Source organism: Sparus aurata, chromosome 20, assembly GCF_900880675.1.
Source record: "Sparus aurata chromosome 20, fSpaAur1.1, whole genome shotgun sequence".
Classification (NCBI taxonomy): Eukaryota; Metazoa; Chordata; class Actinopteri; order Spariformes; family Sparidae; genus Sparus; species Sparus aurata.
Window position 1 is genome coordinate 23,717,453 of NC_044206.1, and position 18,416 is coordinate 23,735,868.

Below are 18,416 nucleotides of genomic sequence, written 5' to 3' on the forward strand. Positions count from 1 at the left end.
AGTAAAATCCATTTTAAAACCATAAATTGTTGTTTTTACACTTAAAATGTTGTTTATATATACTTTTAGAGAACTTAGAGGTTCTGGTAGGTAGTTTTAATGATCTTTGGACGGAGTCAGGCGAGCTGTTTCCCTGTTTCCCACTTTTTGTAAGCTAAGCTAACACAGCTGTAGCCTTCTTTTTACCATACAGACATGACAGTGGTATCAATCTTCTCATCTTTCTCTTGAGAAGAAAGTAAAAATAAAGTGAACTTCCCAAAATCTTGAATTATTAAGTTTAACGTGATAGGAAAGAAGAAAACAAATTCAATTCTCCTGCTTTTTTGTGAAATACAAAGATAGTTTTTTTGTCTCCAGAACCCCAACAACTGTTCTGATCTGATGAGGAGTTGTCACCTGTATTTTCAAGGTTGCGTCTGTGCTCTAACGTCATCGCCATCTTTCTTCCCCAGCCTCCTCTACCTGAGGAGGACTACCCCCCAGAGGATTATCCAGCTGATGATCAACCAGATATCTACGACGAGCTCAGTGCCTCGGGTCCCCCTCCTACCCTCCCTAAAGAGTACACGCTCAGCCATGTGGGCCGGACCGTCATCCCCCGGGCCACCCTGGACCGCAGTTCTCCAGCTGGTTGGAACCTGACCGTGGATCCCAACGGGACCTGGGTGTTCACCAGCGAACACTCTCCAGAGCAGGTAGCTACAAAGACAGATAAGAACAGGGGAATTAAAGTCCATAAATGTCTTCAATACAGTGAAGATAGTTTGTGTTTCGCCTGCAAACACTTTGAGAGTGTTGATGCATATGTGTCAAACGCAGATCATGACGTTAGCGCCTCGTTTCCACAGAACTTCTTGTCCTCAGGCCCGTTAACCCAAAGTTTGTGAGCTCTGATGTTTCTGCAAAACTCCTTCTTCCTTTTTTTCCAGCCCAGAATATGCAGAGAATAATAAAATATTATAAAACATATATATTATTAGAAATGATGCATCCTCTATTTATACACTTTTGTATAAATTGAAATGTTTGATGGCATATTTGGCAAACACTGATAGCATGCTAGCAGTGTGAAATAAAGGGTGCATGCGTAACGTTAGCTGTGTTAAAATATTTCACAGAACTGGCAGCACGACCGGTAGTCCAACCTCCTCACTTCACTGTACTTGCCACCATGCATTATTGCTCCACAGTGCTGGTGTTTCATCCATCAACAACGTTATGTAGAAACAAGGTTAAATGAAACACGATATTTCCAGCATGACTACTGTGTTGTTTGATTGCATGGAGTATTTTAGGGTCATCTGTGGTAGCTCTGCTGTCGCTGTGACAGAGACGAACTGGTTGACTTGCACACTTTCAGAGAGTCTCTCATCAAAGGCGTTCATGGCGTTTCACTCTGTTGTGCACACAAAAAGTGAAAGAAGTATTTGTTTGAAGAGGACTGAGAGTCTAGTGCCAGACTTTGACCATTTTTGAAGCTATACTTAGATATAAGTGGTTCTGCGAGTTAAGTATTAAGGTTGGCACGATCAGAGATGATGCTGAAATGCGTAATGCACAGTTGAAGCTGATGGGAACATGTTCTTCTATGGAACATCTCCTTCTATGAATGTTCTTGAAATATGGACTCACATGGCTGATTGTGCAGCCAACACGGTAGCGTTACTCGAAAGGGAACTAGAGAGAAAAGTTCTAAACTTGCCTACGTTCTCACTTTCACACACACGCGGCCAATCATTCGTTGAAGTTCACACATTCATTCAAACGTGTAGTTTTTTCAGAATCGCAGAAAAAGTTTGAGGCACTAAAGAGGCAAATGTGTTAAAAAGCCTTTAATTAAACACGGCTGTTGAATCATCAGTGACATCCGTTCTCTATCACCCAGTGAGCTATGAGGGCACCCCAGGCCCATAATTCATCCTTGGAAATCATTCAGGTTTTGCTAATGATGTTGAGATACAGATAAATACGCAGTGTTTCGGCAAAATACTCTGTGAAAACAAAGGCACACTCAGGTGAAATGGTTTGAGATTGACCCTAAATGTGGATTTTCCAATTTCAGAACAAACGGTGACTGGTTTTGGAAAGTTACCAAAACTTTCCAGATGCAGCCCCCTGAATCTGGAAGATGGAAAGCTGTGGGTGACGGGGGTTTCGGGCACTGATTTGCCATGTGGCACTACATTTGAAGCATCTTGATGCCTTTACAATATAGAATAATGTAAATAAAAAAGCCCAGGTTTTTCCAACAAGTCACAAAGCCTCAAGAGACCATGATGCAACGTGTCGCCTCCGCCGCTTCTTTAATTCTCAAGCATTTACATATTTATTCAACATACATAGAGGAAGACTTTTGATCAATTTAAGCCAATTTTCTTAATATTTTCCACTTGTTATTTGACTTTGAATCATCTTTGACTGAGAAGTGTTTGTTATGTCACAGTGGATCAAGTCTGTGGATGATCGAGGGCAGACGTACTACTATCTGAGAGACGGCTCCAAGTCCCAGTGGAACCTGCCCGAGGTAAAGATCAGTGAAAACATGTCGTATGATTCAGGAGTCAAATAAAGCCAAGAAAGTAGCAGCAACTAGTCGCAATCTTAACTGTGCTTTTGAACCCTCCAGGCGCCTGCAGGTCACGGCCAGTTCAGGATGGAGAATGGCGTCGAGGCGGAGAACACGTCAGTCATCAAAAACTGGAGACACACCATGGGACCTTCACAGCTCGGCTCAGCCCAGGATGACGGGGTACATGCACACAAACACACTCAGACTCAGACCTGCATGTACATGTACACACTGTATCACACATCCAGGGTGTGTCAGCCGCCTCAAACAGAAAGCTTTAGGCAGGCAGAAGCAGTGACGGTGAGTCCCTGTTGAACGGCTGACACTCCCAGGTCTTTAAACCCGTATTTAGCAAGGCAAATCAACTGGAGTGCACTCGTGTTTACAGTCACAGAGCTGCAGGGGGAAGGAGAGGGAAGTCCACAGCCGTACACAAACAGTTGAGAGTTGCTGGACACAAAAAAGGGGATTTTTCCTCCCAGCAGTCAGGAGATTAACAACGTGCTCAAGGGCACAACAGTTACAGAACTTAAAGATATAATATTTATACATTAAAATGCCTGGAAACGACCAGAAATACAGATATTTAACTCAAGGTAACAGTGCGTTTAATTTGGTCGCCTGTCAAGAGCACGAAAGTGAGGAAGAAAGTCAACATACAAGGCTAAACTTACTATTAAAAATGCTTTAAAACAGTGTTTATTTGCCCCAAAGCAGCAGGTTTACTTTGCTGTACGTTAGCCGTACGCTAACAAGCAATGGTGCTGTGTTTCTGTTTGTTTAAATTCAGGTTAATGACTTAACTCAGCACTCACCAGACTTCGGTTCTCTCTCTTCTTGTCCCCCTTTCCTCTCTGTAACGTTACATTCATAAACTAAGGTATTCCCCCTCTTGCTTCGCTCGACATTACAGAACATAAACACCCGACAATGGAGGCGCCGCAGCATTTCCGTGCTGCAGTCAGGTCGATAAACAGGAGCAAAAGTCCCAAAAGTCAAAAACTAATCTTATCTACTCCGGTGTTTTCTAGTTATTATTCTAAAATGAATCTCCGATGTTTTGTTTTGTGATTTTATGAATCCTAAATCCTAAAATCACCCTTGTGTTCTTCTTCCCCTGGTTGTCCAGAGGTTCGTCCCAACTCACCGGAGGAACACGTCCGACTACAGCAGCGACAGCTCCAGCACAGGAAACTCTCCAGAGACGCAGCATAACGTGAGTTTAACTCAGCTGACAGTTGTGACTGTACAATAACTCGTCCTGCACCTTTACCTGAACGGTGTTCTGTGTGTCTCTCTCTGAAGGCGTTTGGGTTTAGACCCTGGAGAAAGCCCTACTATCTGACCTCGCGGTGGCTGCGCTATAACGTGGGTTGTTAGTGTGAGCGTTCACCTGAGCTTGATGCATAGATAGCAGCGACTATCTATGATGGGCAAAAGGTGTGACTTCAGATCACTCAAGGAGTATTTGTTGTTCTTGAACAGACGTTTTTCATGTCCCGCATCAAATGTCGCCTTCATTTTCATCGACCCGTCTCTCATTTAATGATGGATTTGTACTGCTGGGATGCAAACTGCCTCTATGATAAACATATTGTATATCTCCATCGTCACCTTTGTAATATAGAGCTTTGAGGTTGTGTCTTACAGGTAGTTCAGGGCTTAATCCACCACACATTTCACTGTAGAGTTTTGACCTATAAATATACCATGAACAATCAAAAATAGAAGCTATAATTATGGAAAAAACAAGTTATATGAGGCCACAATGTTCTACAACATCCTGTTTCACTACGTCTTTCCGCTCATTAAGTTCATTTTGCCTCCACGCATTTCTATTCTTTCTGTTTCTATTTCTACATTTTCTGTTCTCCAGTAGTGTTTTCACTCAGTCACAGTCTGGAAAGATGCATCTCAACAGTTCACAAAAGTTCATACAGAGCTTCCTGTTAACACACTGTAACCCCTGGGAATTTTATTTTGAAAAACCTGGCCACCTTCTTGGGCTTATATTTTGAAAAATAGGAATGACACTTTGTGTGCCACTTGTTGTGTGTGTTCAGTACGTATGTGTGTACAATATTTGCCCGCTGACACTTTTTTGGAGGAAAGACATTTCAAAAAAACAAAGCTTAACACAAGATTTCTGTAGTTGAAAGTCTGCAGACGTAGTTAGCGACAGAAGAAAAAGAAATACAACATTTTGAATAATTACAATCCAATAGAATAGCAAACATCTCACACAAAGCCAGGTTGCTTCTGTGATATTCCACTTTTTTGTCTTTTTCTTTATTCCTCACTGACATGGAAACCAATTGTTGTCCAAAGACCTTTAAAAAAAACAACAGAAATGAGTCACATATTTGGTGAATCAGTGGTCAAAAACACACAAACTATGTTAACTATAGATGCTGTTTTCAGTCCGTCCCACTCACTCTGTCCTGTTGCCCAAAATACTCAGTAGTTCTCCAAATGTGCACCTAAAAATAGCCCAGAATACGCACCGGTTATTCCTGTTTCAGTGGAATTTACTAAAAACAATAGTTCTGACCTCTTTTGAATCATTTCTGAATCTTTAAAAAAAAAACTGGTATGTGATCTGGACCAATGTTTAGACGAGCTTGAGGCTGAGTGTCAGAAACAGGAAGAGACGAGCTGTTTGTTGTTTTGTATTTTCATGGAATTTGAATAACACCAGTATTACATTTCGATCACACTGTTGGTTCTGTTCTGTTCTGTTGGTTTCGATGTTAAAGTTTTGCTCAAATCTCGTTTTTTGTCCTAAATGTTCCCTGTCACGTCACGGCCGGACGATTAAATCCTTGACTTCTTGAGTCGCAAAATGATATTGAACATCATCCACATGCATGGCTTTTATTGATGAAGTTTGTGCTCAACATTGGCACCAGAATTGTATGTGTCCCTCATATCATCACACAACCCGACTACCTGATTACCTGACTCGTCTAAAACGCCGCCATCTTTTACGTTTTCAGGTGCAGAACTTAGAGAAAGCCGGAATTCTCAACAAAACGAAAGTGTCAGAGAACGGCAAGAAAGTGAGGTAAGCTGAAACGTCACTTTAAGGTTTTTTATTCACAGGTAGGACGATCTTACTTTTCAGGTTTGGAGTCGTGTGTCTCTTCCCCACCTGAAGCTCTTCGTTGCTTTGTTCCGTGGCAGTGATTGGAGTTTTTTTTTCCTCCCGTTTCAGGAAAAACTGGAGCCAGACGTGGACGGTTCTCCTCGGAGGTGTGCTGACGTTCCACAAAGACCCAAAGTCTGCAGCCACTGGGGCCTCGGTACGACAGAAGTATAAAGACTGGCGTGTATTTTTTTAATTCACTCGAGTGCTGGAATACTTTCTCTTCATGCTACTTTGTACTGAAACTTCACATGTGAAATACCGTCTTTTTTACTCACTTACATTTATTTGATAGTTTTCCTTCCACTTGTCTTAAAGAAGAAACCTTGTTAACGCAGTCGGCCTCACGTATAAAACAGACTTACGATCGCTTTCGATCATCATGTAGTCATTTATAAAACCTTACTTTGGCATGAAAATGTAAGAAAGGTCTTGACTTTGACCGTAAGCGATTCTCCTGCTGGTCATGTCGGCGTCTTGCAGCAGTTTTGGACACGTGTTTGTCAACCTACTGGATCATTTATGTTTCCCGGCTTCAATCTCCTCTCACGTCTTCAAAATGAGTCTGATTTTCTCTTCGTCTACTCCTGAATAACCCTCATTTTAGCTGTGATTGAATATAAAGTCAATCGCAGTCAATCACAGAGAGGTATTGGGGCTTTGACTTCTTTTAAATCCCGGTCTGAATACTTCCTCAACTACTGTTTGTAGAAGGAAGTGCTCACCCTGCTGAATAAGCAGCCGTGACACCTGAATGCTTCGACACATTCTGTACATTTCTTGAAGGGTTGTGTCTCGGTGAGGAGATAACTTCTACTGTTGACGTTCCTTTACATTACCTCGACGTCCCTCTATGTAATATATCATGTGTCGTAGCTGATAAAGAGAGGGAACATTACCCTACACCGGCTGTTGTGTCACCTTTTTGAGGAGTGACAGCTCAGACAAGCCCTCAGGTCACGAGCTGACGGGGACAGTCGCAGCTTTTGTCTAACGCAGCTCGTTTCTTGGAATGCGGCGCCGTCAGTTTCGTACTCAGCTGTTTATTGTTGTTTGTTTTTATGCAGAACAAGACCAATCAGATTGTTCCGGAGATCACAGTGGACCTGCGAGGAGCGACGATTGGCTGGGCCTCGAAGGACAAGTCCAGCAAAAAGAATGTTTTAGAGGTTCGTGTGCCGCTCGGTGGATGACGGCTGACGCAATCTTAGGCAAATATCACGTATATTTTTAGCTGTTATCTCAGAACAGAGTGTGAGTCAAACTGCATGTTTCTGCTTCTGAACTGAAACATGAGCTCATGTATTTATATCCAACAATAGAATAAATGTTATGAGTTCATGAGTAATAGGAGATCACCTGGGAAACGATCTAAAAGTGATTTGTGATTCAATTAATTATTGCTTCCCGGAGTAAGTTCTTTCTCATTGTGTCTCCTCCAGTTAAAAGGCAAGAACGGCGTGGAGTTTCTGATACAGTACGACACGGAGAGCATCATCACCGACTGGCACAAAGTCTTAACGGACACCATACGGCAACTGGTGAGATGAAAATTGGGAAAATGATCCACAAACTGCAAAAGCAAATCTCCATCTTATCGAGAAATGTCCAGAATCCTTCAAACCTCACTGATTAGAACAGTTTGACATATTAAGCAAAATGCTTACTAGCTGTAATTTATGGATTTTGTTAGATAAGTTAGAATATGGAATTAAAATCCATCAGGATATTACAATAAAGTCACATCCGTCCTTACGTCTATTCTAGGAGACAGGCCTGAAAAGGAAACAATTTAATAATGATATTACACTTTTTAAGATTTGGCACCTTTCTTAACAAAGTTTTAAAAATAAAAACATTTAGTAAACATTTCCTAAAGCTTGCACAAAGCTCTGACATGCATGTGCGACGTATATTTATTATTAATACTTTAAATAAGTTGATTTGCAATGGAAATATTCTCAACTGGCAGATGTTTTTTTCAGAAAATACACTTAAAGGACTTGATTACAGACAAAAAACTAATCGAAAGGACAGAGATTTTTTACAGTGTGTTTAAGTTGCTGAAATCATTATTTTTTAAATACTTTTCTCTCTTTTTTTTATAACTACTCCCTTCAACCTTGTGCAACACTGTTTGTTTTACTCACCCTGCGTCCGTCTGCAACAGGAGTACCAGGACCATCACTCAGAGGAGGAGGACGGAGATTTATACGAGAAGATCGCCGGCACAGAACCAGCGAGAGACGACAACAAGTTCACAGACAAGCGGAGATGTGAGTTTCTCCGGATGATTTCATCGTTGTGACCCAGTTAGATCAATGGAGCCTCGATTAAGGACATTTTTAAACATCTTACTTGTTATGTTTTCTCTCCAGCCTCCAGGCCGAGTGTCTCACAGTCGTCGAGCGCTGCAGGAGACGCCGACCAGAAGAGGGTTCGAACCAAGCTGATGAAGTTCCTGATGAAGCGGCCCACGCTGCAGTCTGTCAAGGAGAAAGGATACATCAGAGGTAGTTTGATCGATTATTAACATGATTACCAATATCTCCAGCATTAATGATTCTGCTACTACTACTAATACTACTGTTCTTCTTCCCTGTAGATAATGTGTTTGGTTGCCATCTGGCCACACTGTGTTCACAAGAGAATTCAACCGTTCCAAGATTTGTGGAGAAATGTATCAGAGCGGTGGAGAAGAGAGGTAAGCTGTCTGTTTGTTCCACAGCCTGAATCACTGTGGGGTATTTCTGCTGTGCAACCTGCAGCAGAACTTGACTCACTGGTGCTGATGTGTTGACTTCCAGGCTTAGACATCGACGGACTCTACAGAGTGAGCGGGAACCTCGCCGTCATTCAGAGACTACGCTTCAAGGCAGATCACGGTAAAAGATAACAGCTCATGATTCAGTGATTCTGCCTGCAGATGAAGCAAAAACGATTCCCTCGTTGCTGTTTCACCGCAGACAGCGGCGCCCCCTGCTGTGTTTTAACGAGCTGTGCACCTGATGTGTCTCCACAGAGGAGCTGGACCTGGAGGACGGTCAGTGGGAGGACGTTCACGTCATCACCGGAGCGCTGAAGTTGTTTTTCCGAGAGCTTCCGGAGCCGCTTTTCCCCTACAGCCACTTTAATAAGTTCATCTCAGCCATCAGTGAGCAGAACATTTGATCCATACATCTAAATTAAACTATATCTCTGCACACAAGTATTTAAATTAACATTATTGATGTATAGTTATTGTATTTGTAACTGATTGACAACTTCTGTCCTGTTATTCCAGGAATTCCTGACTACCACTCAAAACTGTCTTGCATGTATGAACTGGTCCAAACACTTCCTCCTTCAAATCACGACACCATGAAGCTCCTTTTTGGGCATTTACGCAGGTCTGTTCTTCTTTTTTAAATATCTCTCTTTTTTTATTTTATTATTTTACTATATTTTATTTTATTTTTTGCCTATTTCCATCAGTTTCAGAGGTGGAAACTAACAAAGTTCAAATACTAAGCGGCTCTAGTTAAGTAGATTTCTCTGGCAGCTGTACTAACATCTGAATTTCTGATTCCATTATTGATTATTTTTATTTTCCGTTATTGCACGCCAGCTTCTCAACATCACAAGAATAGATAGAGCCTATCAGTGCTTATCACACACGGCAGACTTATCAAGATGAAACTACGTAATGGGGAGAAAAGGCGTGTTAGTGTCTCGTATCTGCAGAGATTTTCTTATTTTCTCACTTTGTTGCTGCTCCGGACGCTTTACCAACCCCAACATGTGTCTATTTGACGTCCTGGGAATGAGTTTCAAAAATCTTCTGACTGTCTTTCTTGGTACAAATCCTACTGATTTGAACTTTTAAGTCTAATAGTCTTTAAATTATATTAATATGACGTGAGCTTCAGTTAGCCTTGCACACAAATGGCTGGTGGAAATGTCCTTTAGAGGGAGACTTCATGTCAGAGCCTGCAGTCTGTCACTTTTACTCTAGTAAAGAAGTTGAAGCAGTGAAGATATTCTGTGCTTTTGCCACCTCTGACCTCTGATAATTCTCATTCTCTTCTTCTCATTCTTTGCTCTGACAGGGTGATTCAGTACGGGGAGGACAATCGCATGACTGTGCAGAATGTGGCAATCGTATTCGGCCCGACTCTCCTTCGGCCAGAGACAGAGTCGGCCAACATCACCATGCACATGGTCTTTCAGAACCAGATCGTGGAGTTCGTCCTGAACGAGTGCGAGCGCCTCTTCTACTCAAACTAAAGCAGCAACAAGCCTCCAGTGCAGCCCTGGACGAACGTCTACATGTGCTCAAGTTATTCGAAGTGCTAGATTTTCCTTCTGCATGCACGTAAACAGCTTCAGTGCAACGTTTAAAAAAAAAATGGAACCTGTAAAATAAGTAAAAGGGCTCTTCAAGTTTTTCTTTGCTCGGAATAATTTGAGGTTAAAAATTAGATAAAGGGATCTTCAGATGGTCTTTGCTGAGAATATTTGAAGCATGTTTAACCACAGTTTTGTCCAGTTTTACTCCATAGGAGGCTGACACTGTTAGAAGTATCTTTGGCAGTATTGTTGGGTTAGAAATCGAGCCACGCAGGTGTGAACAGGTGTGGTTCGGTTTCCCGTGTCAGAGCTATTGAGCTTGTTGCTTGGGTGGAATAAGGCGGTATCAGACTGCTCTAGCTGTCTTAATCTCACAAGTCACTTTCTGGACTTTTTAATTTTTTTGTTTGTTTGTTTGTTTGTTTTGGTCAACCCAGACTGGACGGACGCATTAACGCTCTCTGTGAAAAAGAAAAAAAAGGATCAATGATTGCTTCCATCTTTATTTTAGAAAGTTTAATGATGTTTAAATATTGTTTTAAATTTGAAATTGCGGTTTATCACGTATGGCAATAACTGAGATCGTATTCTAATATTCAGTTGTTTTTTCTGTCTTTCAGTCTCATTTTTACCTGTGACTTTTATTGTAATATAGAAATGTATAAAAAGAAATATTAATACGAACGTCTTGCTGTGAAGTAGACGGTGACATAGAATACTTGTGCAGTCTATAGATTATTTTCCACAGAATTGTAAAATGCCATTTTTTCAACCATGCTGTATTTGAAGGAAACTGTCTATCGATAACATAGAAATATAAACTAGTGATGCAATTTTTTGGGACGTTTGGCGACAAATTCAGTCCGAACATGAACTTTTAAAAGTGAACTTTAGATGGATTTCTGACCTGTAAATAGAAATAGATGGCATATTTATGCTGAAAGTTGTTGAAAATGCACAAGTTCTTCAATAATAAAAGTAACTTTGTAAAAAAAAAAACAAGGACTGTTTATTATTTCTGTCAAAGGCTCTCATGAAAATGTGTCTATAAACCAACAACATGAGAAAAGATCATAACTATTTTCTATCATGTCAACAGGTGATTAAATGTACTTAAATATGTAGTAAAGGTTCCTTATTATGCAGAATGACCACTTTTTTGGTGCCTTAGTGGCTTTAAAGAGTTACTTTTACATAGTATATACAATAAGTATACAGTATTTGTATTTTATAGTATTTTTTTGTATTTTGATGTTTTATTGATACTTCGGACTTCTTTAAATCATTTATTTTATGTTTCTTTAATGCTTTGTCTGTTTGTTTGTTTTTTGTCAGTTTTTAAACCCTGGTACTCAGTGACAGACTAAAACTTTAAGCTTAATACTCAAGTTAAATATAAGTACCTCGAAAAGTATAGTGCTTACTTTAGTAAACGTAGTCAGTTAACTTCCACCGTTGGTAATCCAAATAATTTATAGAGAGAAATTATTTCACAATTTTAAACATAAAGTTTTATCATTCATATGAGTTGTATATTTTAGACATTTGAGTTTTCTCAATTTACCGAATACATACATATTTTTATATTTAGTTAAGTATAAGTACATTGAAAAGTAAAGTACTTACTTGAGAAAAAGTAGTTGTTTAGAATAGAATATACCTCTATTGTCACTATAATCATTCACATTGAAACAATGAAACTTCCTTTTTATTTATTTATCTTAAATGTATACATTTAATTTCTAGATTTTCCCAATTTACTAAATACATACATAACATTATATTTGTACATAATCATATATTTCAATTTACAAATATACATGAATATATTTCTACAATCAATTTCCTTCTAATTATTATTATTATTATCATCATTATTATTTTGTATTATTATTATGTATTTGTTTTGTAATTCATGTTTTTGTTTTGTAAGGTCTTTTATAAATCTGTTGCTAGTCGGAACTATTTGAGATGCTGGACGCGCTTCCGGAAGCTGTCAGCTGTGAATACCGCATCTACTGCAATGAGTTTTGAGTGGCCCTGGCAATATAACTTCCCACCGTTTTTTACGTGAGTCAACTCTTTATCAGCTGTATGGAAAGGACAGATTAAAAACCTTCATTAACGCTGTTTATTAACCTTTGTTAATTATATCTTAATGAGTCGAACGCGTTGATTAACGAGCTACCTTTCACGTTAGCCGGCTAACTGGCTAAAGAAAACAGATTGCTAAGGAAGTGGATTTACACACCTACAGGCTGGCGAAAGTTCACATAACAGCTCCACCTGTTTTCATCCAGCGACTTATAAAGACTCGACTACATGCTAATATTTATAAACATCAACATGGGGTTACTTTGTTGTTGTGTGTGTGAGTTTTTAGAGAATGGGTTTAGCTGTTAGCTTGAGCTAGCTGTTTTGATAGCGAGCAACTTCAGTTGTGAGCGACCGAAAACACTGAAATAAAACTTATATTACAGCAGCTTATGTGACCGAACAATCTTAGTGTTGCAGCTTTATCTTTTACCATGGTCACAGGCTATTTTTTTAATAACTGTTAGCAAGATTTGTAACCCGACAGAGAGAAATTTGATCAGAAATTGACAGAATTGTTACACCTGAGTGTCTGGGACCCAGTTTTTAATAGCTCAGACAGCAAACACTGGTGGCTGATAGTTTATAAGAGGTCTGTGAATGACTCACATCTCATCTGTCAGCATTTGTTAAGTACATTAGTCTTCATCATATGGTGGGAACACAGATTTTTGTTTCTCAGTGTTGAACTGTTTTGTGTTGTCAATGCATGTTCACAGATACTGTTACTGTGCAAAACAGAGACTTTAATCAGCTGTGGCCCCTTTTCTTTAGAAATGCTGATTCATTCTGTGTAATTTATCACAAGATACATTAACATAACCTGAACGCTCCCCGACATCAAGAAACAGGCTCTGTACTTTCTGTACATTTGATGTTGCGATGTTCTTCATGGTCCTCTTTGTAAGATTAGAAATTAAATATTCAGGATGTGATTATTGAACCAAGGATATTAATCTGTTGCTTTAACAGCCTCAACTATTTGTTGAAAAATGCATTTTTTATATATATATTTTGGAACCTGGCTGCAGGGATTTGTTCCCATTCAGCTACAACAGCACTAGCGAGGTCCACCGCTGTTGTTGGGCGACGAGGTCTCACGGTTATCATTCCAGCTCATCCCCAAAGGTGCTGGATGGGATTAAGGTCGAATTCTTCCACACAATACTGGGAGGTCGCTTTGTGCACGGGGGCTTTGTCGTGTTGAAACTGTTGACACAAAACTGGAAGCACACTGTTGTCAGAAATATCGCCGAGTGCTTTACAGTTAACAGTTCCCTAAAAAAATCAATATGCTGATACATGTGCCCACAATTTCTCTATTACATTTTACTACAACAATAGCAGCCAGTTATGGAAATTGTTTGACTCTGTATAACATCATATTTACATATCCCAGTAAATTAGCTGCTTGTTTTGGCCTGGTTTTATTCTGTCATAAAAAAAATGTACTGGGAAAACACGTCTATGAATATATTCCCAATCACAAACACACATAGAAAGAAGACACAAATTAGGGTTGTTCTCATAACAATAACAGTACCAGAAACTCAAGTACACGCGTTGATGCGCCGATCCAGTACCGTGTTTGTTAGAACCGACCTGTGAATTCCAAGCACAGGACACCAACAGAGCAGTTTTTTGAATAAATGTCATTTTACGTGCACTAAACGAACAGCTGGACTGAATCTTCTCTGGCGTTTGCAGTGCTGTAGGTTCGCTGTTTGTCTTGTGCTGAGCGTGCGTTCTCATCTTTGGCTCGTCTCTCTCTGTGTGGACAGGCTACAGCCCAATGTTGATACGAGACAGAAACAGCTGGCGGCGTGGTGTTCGCTGGCTCTCTCTTACTGCCGACATCACAAGCTCTACACCCTGGACGTCATGGAGGCGCAGGAAAGCCCCGTGTTCAACAACAAGAAGATAGAACGTATCCTAACAGCCCACCTGTGGTTCAGTTGAGGCCAGCGGATTAGCTCGACCAGAGATGCTCACGTGAATTGTTTACTCTAAAACCAGAGTTTCAGATTCATATTGACTCTCGTGTTTGCGCAGATTGTTTGATTTGGATCACTAGTCGAGGGTTCAAAGCTGCCTTATTTATGAGGACTTAAAATTACACTTCAGACACATGATATTAATGTTGACAAAGCTGCAGTGCTGAATAGGGCTGCAACTAAAGATTCATTTAAATATCAACTAATTGTTTAATCTGTAAAATGTAAAAATATCATCTGTACATTTGCTCTGTTTTTTATTTATTTTGTCCTTAACTGAATTCAGGAAAACTATCAATGGAAGCGATTCAAGTTGTTTTTGAGGAATTGAGGAAAAAAGGTAAATGTTCTGTTATCTCACCTTCTCACTATGAATTCATGCAAACAGTGATAAACATTTAATCATTTGTGCGTTGTCTGACTTCAGGGAACCTGGAGTGGTTGGACAAAAACAAGTCTCGGTGTTTAGTCATGTGGAGACGACCGGAGGAGTGGGGCAAGTTAATATACCAGTGGGTGAGTCATCAAACTGAAGACACGTCCCGTACGGTCTGTGAAATGTTTGAACACGTGTGGGGCCGAGGAAGTATAAATGGAAGGAAAATGTTCTCTAAAGCAACAAATAAGGGAGTGAGAGCAGTGTGATGTGCTGCTGCCAGAGCTTGTGGTTCAGGATTATCGAATTTTACACATTTTCCACAGCTAGATTTCTCCTGGAGATTCTTGCCAACATATAGTAACCCCTAACCCGCAAGGACTCAACCGAGGGAAAGTATCGCCGAGACAAATAATTCCCGTCAAGAAACAAACACAAAGCCGTCCCCTCGTGTCGACATGAATCTCGTTTCCACTCCAGGACATTTGAATGTTTGTCAGGAAAAGCTGTGTTGTTTCACTGTAAAGCCTTTTCCTCCCACCAGCTCTCTGAAACACACACAAACGTCAGGAAGCAGGGTATTGTATAACTGCTATAGTCAAAATATGTGAGTAATGCATCCAAAATAAGCTGCTGGAGAACTCTGACTGTGATTGTAAACTCTGACGGTGATGACACGGAAGGTGAAGGTCGGTGCTGTGTAGAGACGCTGACTTCACAATGATTAGTGCACGAGAGCGCCAAATTGAACGAGACATTTTAAGAGATTGATGCCTTCAGAGGAGTGAATGTGATTGGAGATGGACTGAAGTATTGATGTTTCTGATGTATCACCAGTTCTGTGCTCTAAAACAACTTTATTTAACACTATCAGTCTAAACTTTATGAAGGAGAACACGTGTTTTGTGTTATTCTTCTCTCTTAACATTTTAGGTTTCCAAAAACGGGATGGTCAACTCTGTGTTTACACTTTACGAGCTGTCCAACGGTGACGACACGGAAGGTGAAGGTACGGTATCTTTTAAAAAAAAATTTGTTAAGATTGATGAGCAGCGACACAGTTTTCAGGCTGATGGATTAACACTTAAAGTCAGCTTGTGCAAGATACAAATCAGTGGTTATTGGCTATAATTTGTTCCTCTTTACATCTAAAGTTAATTAACTAACTAACTAATTAACTCAAGTTTATAATGTTTATACTTATACATACTTGTTTTTACAATAACCCTTTATTTTTTTCATCTATATCACAGTTTAGCGTTATTATTATATTCTCTTTTACTTTATTGACATTTATTTCATATTTATAGTTATTTTTATTGCTTGTCTTTATCTTTTATTATTTTAACTACTCATTTTATTGCATTTGGTTTGGTCATTAGTCTCCAAATACGTTTGATTTCCCGTGTTTTTTCACTTGTAGAGCACTTTAAATTGCATTTTGATTTGTTTGAAAGGTGCTGTATAAATAAAGTTTGATTGATTTATTGGTTATAAACTGTTCCCCGGTCTAAAGAATGTTTTTTTTCTTTTCCACAACCATCTGGTGAGGAATTAACTCATGACCCCGAGGTTGAGAACCAACGTTTTAAGTCACTTCTAGACAGATAAAATACAAAATTTAATGTTTTATCTTTTTAAAAAATCCACTTTCCATTGCCTCATTTTTCAGTTGTAGCTCTGAAATGTTTCAGTCCTGATCTTTCCATGTGAAGCACCTCGTAACTTTGTTTTTAAAAGATGCTGTCTGAGTTGTACATTTTTCATTTTGTACTTCCTGACGTGAGAAACATCTGTCTCTGCAGAGTTCCACGGTTTAGAAGAGTGGATGCTGCTGCGCTCGTTGCAGGCGTTACAGACGGACGGCAAAGCGGAGATCATCACCATGGAGGACGGAAAGGGGGTCAAATTCTTCTGAAGCGGTGCTGGAATCGCACGCACTCTGTCTGGGAGCCGTCATACTGTACCTTAACGACAAATTTTTAGAATTAGCCCTTTGAGGCTACACACGGTGCACCTCAATGCTCAGCCCAGAGGATGCTGGTCCTGCGGTTGTTGTTGCCTTTCGTTATTGGAGGAATATCTGGTCTAAGTGTTTTGAGGGGGGGGGGGGGGGGGGGGGGGAAGTATTTTAGGTGACGCTGTGTTTAAAGCTGTCACTCTCTTTGGGGGGTAACGTCTGTTGCCAATTTAAACATGCAATGAGTCTTATCAGGGTCGTCATGTCTGAATATTCTTGGGGAAAGTCTCTCCCCACCAGCTGTAACTGTACTCTGTCTTTACTGTAAATAGTTTTATCCAGATTTCCCCTCTTGATAAATTTCCTGGGTATAATTAGCTCCGGACCTTCTCGCCCGGATGTTGTTCCTCCCTTCCAACCAGGCATCCCAAAGAAATCCCAGAACGCAACACCAGGGGGACTTTTATTTTTACTTTGAGAACAAATGCTTCCAGAAGAGGATCACCACAGAGGACGCGGACCACCAATCCTGGCTCGACTCGGCTGAGCGTAATAAAAATAGTGGACTTCATGTACAGATCGCTGTCGTCCTCTTATTGTGCAGTAGCTACTGTGACACTCCTGTTATCCTCTCTCGCTCTCTCTTTCTCTTTCTGTGTATATCCAACCTCTTTTTTTCATATCCTGTAGAAAAAATAAAGAGAAATTTGCTAAACTGTCTTGTTTTTTGTTTCTCTCACACTCTTGATTTGTCTGTGTGATACTATTATCAGCGCCCCTGCAGTGTGCAGACGTGCAGAGTGGCACCACAGTGATGGAGATGTTGTGCTCTACTTTCTGCCTGCAGCTGTACTGGATGCGCCGCTCACATCATGTGCTACGACTCCAGGGAATCCAGTGTGTTTTGTTCTGATAACACCCAGAGTGTGCACATGTGGGACAGGTGGGGCCCAGTGTGGCCTTGGCTGATAAAGGTTGTCCTGTTTCATGAAGTCTCTGCGGTGTGGCTCCCTCTAGAGGTCAGACCCGCATCATTAACCCCCCGTGGGCTGCTTATCTCTTTCATTCAGGTTGATCAGATGACGACAGATTGAATGAGAGAGCTGTAGTGAAATTCAGAGAAACTGGAGATTTTCTAGAAGATGGTACATCTTGTCCTGCTGCTGTTTTTCTTTTACGCACAGTCCATGAGCTCACCAGACGACCTACATCTGGCTCCTGTCCACCCAATCAACACAACAAAACATGACAAAATAAATTGAGTTTATAGATCTGAAAGCATCTTTTTGCAAACTCACAATTACATCTTAAAGGCACACCACAAACTCCTCCTGGGCACCGATTACGCATAGAAAAATAATCTATGTAATGAATGCAAGAACATTCTAATGAAGTGTTGAGGTTTTTCAGAGTATTCGTTTGCAAACACTCCTCCTGCAACACTGTAATTACTCCCCTCTGGAAAGGAGTCCTATTAGCGCGTCACAGTGCGGCGAGGGGAGGAGTTGGCGGCGCGCACTCGGGAGCGCACGGGACGCACAGCCCTCCGGAGCCGTGTTGATATACGCAGCGCCGTCCTTTCAGCGGAGGTTATGGCAGAGGTCTCTGTAAAGAGAAGAGAAGCGGACAGCGCTCGTTATTTGATGGGAACCATGCGTCAGTTTGCGCTCCTGTGCGCGATGCCTTTGTGAATCGTTTTTACGCACGAGTAAGTAACCTTCTCCTCACTTTCCTGTCTGTTTTTACACACTTTAAATATATTATTACGCGCGACTGTAGCTACAGGTTAGATTTTAAAGATAGGCATGTTTGATCTCGTATTGTTAGTCGTGTCACAGGTCTGTTGTTTGGTTGTCAGCCTTTTGTTTAAAGCCACTGACATCATGGAAAAGTAACTCGGGCGCCTGAAGTAACGGTAACTCTATTGTCCTGGTGCCATTTCTCAT

General features: G+C 40.6%; 3 protein-coding genes and 1 long non-coding RNA gene across 7 annotated transcripts in view; 3 read left to right on the plus strand and 1 right to left on the minus strand.

Annotated features, from left to right (window-relative positions):
- Positions 1 to 11,043, plus strand: part of arhgap27 (Rho GTPase activating protein 27) — a 29,888-nt gene extending 18,845 nt beyond the window's left edge. Inside the window, exons 4-19 of one of the 2 annotated variants that reach the window (XM_030400695.1) lie at positions 456 to 698; positions 2,447 to 2,527; positions 2,630 to 2,752; positions 3,702 to 3,788; positions 3,878 to 3,940; positions 5,569 to 5,636; positions 5,787 to 5,874; positions 6,785 to 6,886; positions 7,160 to 7,258; positions 7,888 to 7,993; positions 8,096 to 8,230; positions 8,323 to 8,421; positions 8,525 to 8,602; positions 8,740 to 8,871; positions 9,001 to 9,106; positions 9,806 to 10,096. In XM_030400695.1, the coding sequence (XP_030256555.1) occupies positions 456 to 698; positions 2,447 to 2,527; positions 2,630 to 2,752; positions 3,702 to 3,788; positions 3,878 to 3,940; positions 5,569 to 5,636; positions 5,787 to 5,874; positions 6,785 to 6,886; positions 7,160 to 7,258; positions 7,888 to 7,993; positions 8,096 to 8,230; positions 8,323 to 8,421; positions 8,525 to 8,602; positions 8,740 to 8,871; positions 9,001 to 9,106; positions 9,806 to 9,983 (1,788 nt within the window). In that variant the 3' untranslated portion in view covers positions 9,984 to 10,096. Of the gene's footprint in view, positions 1 to 455; positions 699 to 2,446; positions 2,528 to 2,629; positions 2,753 to 3,701; positions 3,789 to 3,877; positions 3,941 to 5,568; positions 5,637 to 5,786; positions 5,875 to 6,784; positions 6,887 to 7,159; positions 7,259 to 7,887; positions 7,994 to 8,095; positions 8,231 to 8,322; positions 8,422 to 8,524; positions 8,603 to 8,739; positions 8,872 to 9,000; positions 9,107 to 9,805 lie in introns of both variants that reach the window. The other variant, XM_030400696.1, reaches the window with a different exon arrangement.
- A 960-nt stretch (positions 11,044 to 12,003) lies between these two features.
- vps25 (vacuolar protein sorting 25 homolog) lies at positions 12,004 to 17,186 on the plus strand. The gene is made up of 6 exons (XM_030400652.1): positions 12,004 to 12,116; positions 13,922 to 14,067; positions 14,421 to 14,474; positions 14,562 to 14,650; positions 15,444 to 15,519; positions 16,316 to 17,186. Exons 1-6 carry the CDS (start codon positions 12,070 to 12,072, stop codon positions 16,426 to 16,428), a joined length of 525 nt encoding a protein of 174 aa, XP_030256512.1. The 5' UTR covers positions 12,004 to 12,069; the 3' UTR covers positions 16,429 to 17,186.
- On the minus strand, positions 16,917 to 17,680 carry LOC115571302 (uncharacterized). The gene is made up of 2 exons (XR_003981900.1): positions 17,305 to 17,680; positions 16,917 to 17,154 (listed from the first exon to the last, which is right to left on the minus strand). It is a non-coding gene; the product is annotated as an uncharacterized LOC115571302 (long non-coding RNA).
- Positions 17,681 to 17,999: 319 nt separating this feature from the next.
- wnk4a (WNK lysine deficient protein kinase 4a) overlaps positions 18,000 to 18,416 on the plus strand; it is a 43,854-nt gene continuing 43,437 nt past the window's right edge. For 2 of the 3 annotated variants that reach the window (XM_030400649.1, XM_030400650.1), the window contains exon 1: positions 18,000 to 18,178. The gene's annotated coding sequence lies outside the window, so the exon portion shown is untranslated. The remainder of the gene's footprint in view (positions 18,179 to 18,416) is intronic. The other variant, XM_030400651.1, reaches the window with a different exon arrangement.

Excerpts from the sequence above, each read along its gene's own strand:
- vps25 (XM_030400652.1), top strand. The coding sequence starts at position 12,070 with ATGAGTTTTGAGTGGCCCTGGCAATATAACTTCCCACCGTTTTTTAC. Across the intron at positions 14,068-14,420 it reads CAACAACAAGAAGATAGAAC|GAAAACTATCAATGGAAGCG; the intron begins GTATCCTAACAG and ends AACTGAATTCAG. Across the intron at positions 14,651-15,443 it reads GCAAGTTAATATACCAGTGG|GTTTCCAAAAACGGGATGGT; the intron begins GTGAGTCATCAA and ends TTAACATTTTAG.